This window comes from Ictalurus furcatus, chromosome 16 (assembly GCF_023375685.1).
Source record: "Ictalurus furcatus strain D&B chromosome 16, Billie_1.0, whole genome shotgun sequence".
NCBI lineage: Eukaryota > Metazoa > Chordata > Actinopteri > Siluriformes > Ictaluridae > Ictalurus > Ictalurus furcatus.
In genome coordinates this window covers 21,182,512-21,192,836 of record NC_071270.1, presented here as the reverse complement: position 1 = coordinate 21,192,836, position 10,325 = coordinate 21,182,512, and the positions used below count along the sequence as shown (strand labels likewise).

The 10,325-nt window shown below is 35.2% G+C and overlaps 1 protein-coding gene across 1 annotated transcript; it reads left to right on the top strand.

Annotated features, from left to right (window-relative positions):
• Positions 1–1,250: 1,250 nt before the first annotated feature.
• LOC128620886 (caspase-3) lies at positions 1,251–4,227 on the top strand. Its single transcript, XM_053646254.1, has 4 exons — positions 1,251–1,688; positions 2,810–2,973; positions 3,131–3,260; positions 3,500–4,227. Exons 1-4 carry the CDS (start codon positions 1,466–1,468, stop codon positions 3,784–3,786), a joined length of 804 nt encoding a protein of 267 aa, XP_053502229.1. The 5' UTR covers positions 1,251–1,465; the 3' UTR covers positions 3,787–4,227.
• The last annotated feature ends 6,098 nt before the right edge of the window (positions 4,228–10,325 follow it).

The following is a 10,325-nucleotide window of genomic DNA, read 5'->3' as shown; positions in this document are numbered from 1 at the left end:
CCTCTAAGCCCCCCCCCCCCCAAAGAAAACAGCCCATTAATAATTATGTGAGGAACGATCATTGTCAGGACACCAGGAGTTACATTTCCTGGTGACTTTGTGTCTGGCTGTGATAAGGTGATTAGGTAATATGATGATTAACACAGTTGACTCTGTGTGCAGTAAAAAAAAGCACATGTCAGTTTCTGATAAACGGTGTGACAGAGCATAAGCTAAAGCCGGACGTGGCTATAAAAGTTGGTGCAATGTTCTTTCACTTTGATTGAGGATGAGCACAAAGGTCACTTATAGTGTTATAGTGTGTCATATTAGTATTTGCTGTCTGCAATGTCTTGTCTTATGTCTGTAATTGTCTGCTGCTGTGACAAAACAATTCCAGTAGGGACCAATAAAGTACTCATCTATCTATCTGTCTATCTATCTGTCTGTCTATCTATCTATCTATACATTCATCCATCAATCAATCCATCCAGTGGAAAATATACACTATACATCAAGGGAAAATGTCAGAAAATAAGCTAAATGAATGAATGAGAAACTGGAAATGAAAGAAATGACTTGTGATAATTATTTGTGTAGGAACCACAAAACTTACAGTTTTAGTACTGCTCTAGGTAGATTTTTTTTTTTTTTAAATTACATTTACATTTACATTTATTCATTTAGCAGACGCTTTTATCCAAAGAGACTTACAAATGAGAGAATACAAGCAAAATGACACACTAACTCCTGCTGGTCAGTAATACTACAGGGTGTCCCAAAAGTCTCCATAAATAGGGGAAATGAACTATTTTTAGCAAAATGTAACTTTATTTACAAAAATCCTCTACATGATTGCCATTCCTTTGGAAACACACATGGAGTCTATATATCTTTATTTTATGTATGTATATATCTATATATTCTACATATATCTGCATAAAGATGATCTAAGACATCATCAGATTTTCTAAACGTCCTTTTATGTTGGTACAATTCCTTTATGAATGAAAGGGAAAAATGTTTCATAGTGATAAATTTCTACTTGTAGCCTTAATGTGGTACCTGAGGAGCAGAAATGGGGTTGTAAGAAAATCTACATTTGATTAAAGCCTATAGTATAGTATGGCTAAACAAGTTTAAAAGTATGAGAAAAAAAAATTCAGGTTTTAATCAAAGATCAGAGCAGAATTTCTTTGTGACTTCAGACATAAAATGCATAAAGCTAATCATTACACAAGATGTACTTTTCTCACCTGGACAAAGGGCGGGGCAAATAGGATATGCAAATATGTCTCTTCCGTTCCTCATTTATGAGATTCAGATAATGTACAAATCTGAGAGCATTCCACACACACACACGCACGCACGCGCACACACACACCTGCTCTGTACAGACGTTGGTGTTCTTCAGCCTTAATTAATTTGAGTTTATTTAGGCTGCATTTGCTATTTGCCCATTTAAACCCTAGCTCTTTAGAGAGAAATGTCGTTTCCCATTCTCAGTAAGAGCAGTAAGAGCACCGCTCGTCACAACCGGGCGCTCATCGTGTCGGTGGAGAAGTTCAGCGCACGTGCAGGACTCGAAAAGCGACCCGGGACAAAAAGGGACACGAAGCGCCTGCACGCGGCTCTGAGCCGGAGGGGCTTCCTCGTGAAAATCCTGATGGACCCGGACGCGGATGAGATCATCGAGGCATTTAAAGCAGGTACACATTTGGGCATTTATTATTAATTTAAAGAGTTCATAAAACATTCAACACAATAAAAAAGAGAGAGAAAGAGAAAAATCAAGGTGTTAGAATGGCCCAGTCAATCACCTGACTTGAGTCCAATTGAACAAGATTTAAAGACAATATGTTTAGAAGAATGGACCAAAATCACACCTGAATACTGTGGCCGATTAATGTTTTCATATGGAAGCGTCTTGAAGCTGTCATTACAAACAAAGGCTTCTCCACTAAGTATAAAATACATTTCAGTTAGCGTGTTCAATACTTTTTTCCTGTGTCATTCCGCTTTATTACACATAACTTCATTTATGGACTTTAATGTTTGGATTTCTTTATATGTCTGGATTTGCTGAGTTAATACCAAAGTCTGGTGAAAACCTCATGTGAATGTTGACGCTCATAAGTTGAACACTTATGTTCCCCCACTGTGTGTGTGTGTGTATATATATATATATATATATATATATATATATATATATATATATATATATATATATATATATATATATATATACACTGTAAAACCGGATAAGTTCATTTAATTAAAAAAAATTTGAGGAAACTAATTACCTCAAAATTTTTTAAGTTGATAAATCAATTTCTTTAAGTCAAATACACTTAAGTATAGCAAAAATTTAACTCAAACTGTTGTAATTTAAAATTAATTTTTGTTATATTTAAGTGTATTTGGCTTAAATAAATTGATTTATATATACTGTTTAATATCTTGTATAGTAATTTGCAGTAAAACTTTCATTGATAAAATATAATTATCTCTAATGATTTCATCAGTAAAAGAAGGACGTGCCGAGTATAAAGCCATCACATGATCCCTGTTTTAAGTCTCTTGTTTTTATAAAGTCTTGTGGTTTCCCTTTGTCTGTTATGTAATGTGTAGGGTGTGTTTAATAGTGTGTGTTCAGTTATGTGTCATTGATTTATAGGAGCTGAAGTGTCTGTGCAAGGAGCAGCATAACCTGATTTACTAACTCTGAACTTTAAGGCAGTTCAGATATTCATATGAAACAACAACAACAACAATAATAACAATAATAATGATAATAATAATAATAATAATAATAATAATAATGTTGCAGAGAGTGAGCAGTCAGTGCACAGCTGTTTTGTGGGTGTGTTATCGAGTCATGGAGACAACGGAGTGATATTTGGATCAGATGGACGCCCTGTAAAACTTGCACAAATATACTCACAATTTGGAGGACCAAACATGGCTGCCAAAAACAAACTGTTTCTGGTCCAGGTCAGACTCAACACACTCCATGTTTACTTGGTTATGCATGTATGTGTGTGTTTATATTATACAAATGACATGCATTATTATTAGCATTATCATGGCGTGTGTCATCATTGCTCCAGTGTACTGTGTGTCTATTTCATCTGTGTATGTGTGTGTGCAGGCTTGTCGAGGCAGCGAGCTGGATGATGGTGTTGAGACAGACACGTCAGAAGACTGTGGACGGTGTGAATATCAGTGTGAATATCAGTCAATCCCATGTGACACAGTTGTTGCTTATGCTACAGTTCCAGGTATTTTATTATTTGTTGGGTTTTCCATTAATTTAAAAAATAAAATTAATATATTACTAGTGTCACAATGTTAATCAATTTGTAGCTATTTCATAAGTAGCTGACTTAATCGGAGAAAGAAGATCAAATGGGTTGGATTTATTTAATGTGAGACTGACAGCCATGCTTGCCAAAAGAAAATCTTAACCAGTAAAATAATGACATGTTGAAATTCTGTGTTTTGATGCGTGTGTGTGCAGGTTACAGTGCCTTCATGCACCCGAGCGGCTCGGTGTTTATACAGACGTTCTGTGATCTGGTGGAGGAGTGTGAGGGGTGGGAGATCACACAATTTCTGACTCGGCTGAATCGGCGTGTAGCCTTTAAGTTTGAGGCGAGAGGAAATGAGCTCAAGGGCAAAAAGGAGATGCCGTGTTTCATCAGCCGCCTTACTGCTGACTGTTATCCGTTCACCAACACGCTCAGAGTTTCAGCCACTGAGCTGCTCCAAGGCACCCACACTACTCGCAAAAACTCTATCAGCTGAACTTATACTTCAGCTAAACTCTGACTCATTTTGTTCAGTTGTCTGTTTATAGACATCAGTAGATCTTTATGTGGAAATTAAATTTCATGTTGGTGCTGAAGAGTGATGAAAAATTAAATTTTATGTTGGTTACTGCGACTACAGGAACACCAGTATAGTGAATTATAGGGTTATAGATGCAATATTAGAGGGCATATAGATTTGTGGCTTATTGCCTGCATGAGCATAGCATTGGTCAGACAGTGTGTTTGCACATATTTAAGAAATGCTGTACATTTTACAGAAAATGTTATACATATGATACTTGAATGAACTTAGTACAGTTCAGTCCAAACCTTCCTTAAGAAAATCGTTGTTATGCATTGTTATGGATGTGAAGTCATATTTTGTTAATAGAAAAAATTGTCACTGTTAATCTGAGTAGCTCATTCATATCCACATTACGAAAGACATTGGTTTACCTCATCTTACCTTCCCATTCACAGACATGTTCATTTTAAATTGTCAACTGCTGGTACAGACAATGAGTGCTGACATTAGCTAGCTAGCTAAGTGGTTCAATCTTGTACCCTAAAACGCCTACTGTTATCAGAGTTAAAAATGTAGAGTCTTTACAATGATTTGAATAATTTGAGTCCATTCACCGATTGAGTCCTTCACTGATTCGTTCAGTTGAATAGTTTGCCCAAATGTGAAGACTGATCCTACTGCCATCTGACATATACAACCACCGACTTAAACAATGTTAAAATAGCTAATTATTGTTGTTGTTTTGTAATGTACGTGTACATCCATGTTTAGAATTTCTTTTTCACACTCAGCTCAGCATTGCTATGACATTCACAGAAAATGTCCATCTTAGGTTGAGTGAATCTGAGTCCCATACTCATTGGACTTGCTCAACTGACAATGAGACAAGTGAATTTTGTTCATGAGCAAAAGAGGAGCAAATCCTACTCATGACTGAAAGGATTTACTGACTCAAGGGGCATGGATCAGGTTCAGGACACATGCAATTGCAAATAAGACTTTAAAATTCATATATGTTAACAAACACACACATTAATGACTTATTAAAAAGGTAATAACCAAGTTATTCACAAACTAAGCATATCTAAGTGTTGCTAGTTGTTCTTGTTACAGTGTGAGCTGGAGCTTGCATTAGGTTAATGAAATCACTCCAAAGCTTTTTATTTTTTTTATTTTTTTATATCAGATCAATTGAAGTTTTGTTAAGTGGGCATGCAAAAAGATAGAAATTGTAGAACAAGTTTGTCATTATTACAAAAATAAAACAATGTTACTTCAAATGACTCTTTCTGGTTTTATTTTTATTCCAGCTATCATGTTGTATTAATTTTTTATGGACATTCAATATATTTTTTGTCTGGAATCCAGGCATACCTGTTTTCCAAATTTCTCACAACTTGGTGCCGTGACCTGGATGACACACGAACATCTGCTGGTCATTAAAACTACATGGTGTCCCAAAAGTCTACATAGGGGAAATTAATTATTTTTTAGCAAAAAGCAATTTTATTTACAAAAATCCTCTACATGATTGCCATTTCTTTGTAAACATACATGGCATCTATACATCTATATTTTATATATGTATATATCTATATATTATATATATATCTGCATAAATATGGTCTAAGACATCATCAGCGTTTCAGATTTTTTTTGGAAAATGTTTTATGGATGGATAAGACCAAAATAGAACATTTTGGTTTAAATAAGAAGTGTTATTCTTGGAAAAAGAGAAACACTGTATTCCAGCATAAGAACCTTATCCCATCTGTGAAACATGGTGGTGGCAGTATGATGGTTTGGGCCTCTTTTACTGCAGCTTAGCATCATTGATGGAACAATGAATTTTGAATTATACCAGCGAATTCTAAAGGAAAATATCAGGACATCTGTCTGTGAACTGAACCTTAAGAGAAAATGAGTCATGCAGCAGCATGATAACGGCCCAAAGTACACATGTTGTTCTACCAAAGAATGCTTAAAGAAGAATAAAGTTAATGTTTTGGAAAGTCCAAGTCCTGACCTTAATCCAATAGAAATGCTGTGGAAGGACCTGAAGCAAGCAGTTCATGTGAGGAAACCCACCAACATCACAGAGTTGAAGCAATTCTGTACTGAGGAACGGGCTAAAATTCCTCCAAGCCGATGTGCAGGACTGATCAACAGTTACTGGAAACGTTTAGTTCCAGTTATTGCTGCACAAGTGTGTCACACCAGATACTGAAAGCAAAGATTCACATACTTTTGCCACTCACAGATATGTAATATTGGATCATTTCCCCCAATAAATAAATTACCAAGTATAATATTTTTCTCTCATTTGTTTAAATGCATTCTCTTTATCTACTTTTAGGACTTGTGTGAAAATCTGATGACATTTTAATTCTTATTTATGCAGAAATATAGAAAATTCTAAAGGGGTCACAAACAATATTAAAAGTAATATTGCAATCTTAAACCTACATGGCTTTTTATGATTTGGAAAATCTAAATGTAAAAAACTGAAGGTAAAGTCAGTGTAAGTGTGACAACTGTATAAGATATCATTTCATCCCTGGATGGGTCACTAGTTCATCACAGGGCATCATAGGTGCAGTTTAACAAAACAGACAATCCAATTACTGGTATGCTTTTAAGAGGTGGTAGGAAACCAGAAAACACAGAGGAAGCCCACACAGACACTAACCACAGCTCAGGATTGAATTGCGGGCTCTTGGACTGTGAGGTCATTGTGTTTTTTTTTCAGTCATTGTGTCACCTTGCCCCCTTATTTTAATTTAATTGTATTTATTTACTTATTCTCTTGTTCCCACCTACTAACTAGTTTCTCTGTTGTGTGCAAATGAGGGAAAATCGCTTATGTGTTTACTCAAGACATGTAAATCTAACTACCAATCTGTTGACATAGAACAGCTGAACAAGCGATGAGGAAACTTGAAGAACTTCCCTAATCCACCCAAGTTCACGGATAAACGTAATTGGCTTGGCAAAACAGGAAGTTATGTACTGTACATACTTGTTATGCAGAACAATTGCATGGTCTGTCTGAATTCTATCTAGATTCAGATAGAATGAGATAAAGTCAGAACTTTTTTGGGGATTAGTACAACAGCCAGATACCAACCATGTCAAGGCTAATTTGGGTTAATTAATTAATAAATGACCTCCCTAATGCATGGGCAACAATATTATCTTTACATTAAATAACAATCCTACAAAAAGGGGCTTTATGTTGCCTGTTGTTCAGTCAAGTATCGATATGTTCAATTAGACAGCTGGGCAACAACTAGGATTTAAAATCTTAAGCTTTTTAATAATTGTACTATTTTACTGGCCAAACAGTGGAGATAACTGATAATTGCATTTTCATATTCTGCATATTATTTCATAGGCTACGTAGAATATTTCATATTCTACACTTCTACATGTTGTTGAACTGAGAGGTGAACACAGAAAATAAAATTTAGTAGTAGTAGTATTTATCTCCACTATTCAGCCTGTAAAATAGTTTAACAAAAGAATTAATGTTTGATGGAAGGAAAACCAAATCCCCAAAGCTAAAGTGGATATAAAAAGTCTACACACCCCAGTTAAAATGGCAGGTTTATGATATAAAAAAAAATGAAACCAAAATAAATGATGTTAGATAAATTTCCACATTAAATGTGATACAGCAACCAATAAAATTCAGTTGAAAAACAAATAGAAAGTTTGCAGGGGAAAAAAGAAAGTATGTGCACCCTTTTATAATGGGGCATGTGACAGAATGAATCAGTCACATTAAAATTCCTGTTCAAATGTAATTATCATACACCTGTCACCAATGGAGTGATTCTGATAAACCCTGAAGCTTGATTCAACAAAAATGACAAAAATGAAATGCCATGGAACATTGGAAGAAAATGGGGCATCACAGTGGCATTAGCAAGAACATGACATATCTCTAAAACTGATGAAAGGACAAAAGACTTACCAGGCAGGCTGCCAATTGTAACATTAAAGGAGCTGTTACAGTACAGCTATTAAAATACTGGTTACTCCCTGCATGTCACCACGATCTCTCGTATTTTTCACATGTCTGGGCTATTATGGGTGTCTAGACGGAAGCCCTTTCTCACAATAAATAAATAAATAAATGAATGAATAAATAAATAAATAATACCCTAACCAAGCCCACATAAATCACCTCAATCCATGTGGCAAAACATGTTATAGTCTGATGAGACCTAGGCCAAACCTTTTGGCCAAAATTCTAAAGGATATGCTTAATACAAAACCAAGACAGCTTATAACCCAAAGAACAACATAACCACATGAAGCATGGTGGTGTCAGCATCGTGCTAAGGACGCTGATTCTCTCCAGCTGGGGCTGGGGTTCTAATCAAGATGAATCATGGAGAGCTCCCAATACCAGTTAGATGACAAACCAGAGCACAAATACAAGTCAGATACAAAAATACAAAAAAAACCAAACAAAAAGAGTCATTTGAAAATCCCATTCACCCTGTACTACATTGAAAACACATCATTAACATATTATTTGATGTTTTACTTTGTGAATTTAATTTATTTTTGAAAATCTACACTCATTTCAAATCTGATGACTCACCTGTTTTACATCACCATCTTATTTCAACATGTCACATTGCTATTCGTCCTAAATTGCCCCGTCCCAACTTTTTTTTGGAACTTATTGCATGCATCAATTTCAAAATAAACGTTTATCTTCAAAAAAACTATACAGTCGATTACGTAAAACCTCAAATACCTTGTCTTTATACATTTTTTGCTTAAATATAAGTCAAAGTATGTTTCCATACTGTCCCAACTTTTTCGGAATTGGGGTCGTACAAAGTTCTTGATTTATGAAGGGTTTGAGGATATCAAACTGCTGTGCTTTATCTAATTTATTTTTAAAAAAACTTATTTATGAATGAATACAATTTGAAAAGATATTATTAAATGTAGAGGAAAAGTTTAGATTTCACTGAATTACTTATTGAATTATTGAACTATTTATATAATAAGAAAATAGGATCTCACTTGAGGAAATAGCACAAAAAATAGTGCGACTAAAACCTCCCCAAACTTTCCCTTTGTTTATCGCCCTACAGGACTAAATGTTCTTGATGACTGAATGTTCTCCCAAATCTCACGTACATGTATTACATATACACCTTATCACACACATATGCACACCCACACACAACTGTATATCACTCACATCAGCATTTCCTCCATATCAGCGAGACATCAGCCATCAATGTGCAGCTACTACATTTGGTCCATTCATATGTTTATTTGAATATCAGGCAAAGCTCTTAATTATAACAGACAAAACATATGTAAAGTGTAAAACATTGCTGGTATAATGCTACCATGATGCTAGATTGACTGGGTGTAAGGCAGTTTTCCACCACTTTGTGCTCAGTTTCGTTTTTCATGGTCAGACACGAATGTGACTCAGCTGACGTGCGTGAAGCTGAGTACACATTACACATTAACCCTGACTGCATTTCTGAAGCAGGTATTAAGTTGTGTAATATGTAAGATTCAGTTCCATTTTAACCTGTGTGCTCCCATTGTAACCATTTATGTGAAACTTGCACATAAAAATGCCATAAAAATATATGCATAATGTAAAGAGTAAAGACATGTAAAGAGAGGGGCTGAGTTACAGAAGGTTTATAGGGTTAGTAGAAAGTAATATATTCATTCAAACAACCAATTTATTATTATTTTTTTACAATTGCATTTTATTTTATTTTTTACCATGTCAACACCTGTAAATACAGATAATATACCAGGTTTTATATAATATACAGTCATGTGAAAAAATAAGCACACAATGGAAATTGTTGGCTTTTTTGACATATTTGGACAAACAAATATTTGATCATCTTTGAAACATTGCCTATAAATGAAGTTGATATACTTGAACAAAGCTACAAGGAAAATGATCTTTTTCAACCATTTATTCAACAGAAATATCAATAGATGTGATATTCTTCTGTGGGAAAAAGTAAGCACACCCTTGACCTCAGAAGTTAGTATTACCTTCTTTAGCAGAAATAACTTCTTGTAGGCATTTTGCGTAATTGTACACCTGGCTTGCTGGAATTTTTGACCACTCTTCCATGCAACATTCTTTCAGTTGGAAGATGTTTGAGGGTTTTCTTGCAAGTGCTGCTCATTTAAAATCTCCCCACAACATTTCAATGGGATTCAAGTCCAGGCTTTGACTAGGCCATTCCATAACCCTCCATTTTCTTCTTTCTGAGCCATTCCTTGGTGGATTTGCTAGTGTGCTTAGGATCATTATCCTGTTGAAAGGTCCACTTTTGGTTCAATTTCAACTTTTGGATAGATGACCTCACATTATCTTCAACCACTCTTCGATATGATGAAGAATTCATAGTTGAATCAATGAATGCAAGCTGTCCATTCCCTGAGGCAGTGAAGCAACCCCAAACCATAAAATTTCCACCACCGTGCTTCACAGTTGG

What these genes read in the sequence shown, in the direction of transcription:
- LOC128620886 (XM_053646254.1), top strand. Translation starts at nt 1,466, where the DNA reads ATGTCGTTTCCCATTCTCAGTAAGAGCAGTAAGAGCACCGCTCGTCAC. An exon ending in CATCGAGGCATTTAAAGCAG is followed by an intron (nt 1,689 to 2,809) that starts GTACACATTTGG and finishes ATAATGTTGCAG; the next exon opens with AGAGTGAGCAGTCAGTGCAC. An exon ending in TGCTTATGCTACAGTTCCAG is followed by an intron (nt 3,261 to 3,499) that starts GTATTTTATTAT and finishes GTGTGTGTGCAG; the next exon opens with GTTACAGTGCCTTCATGCAC.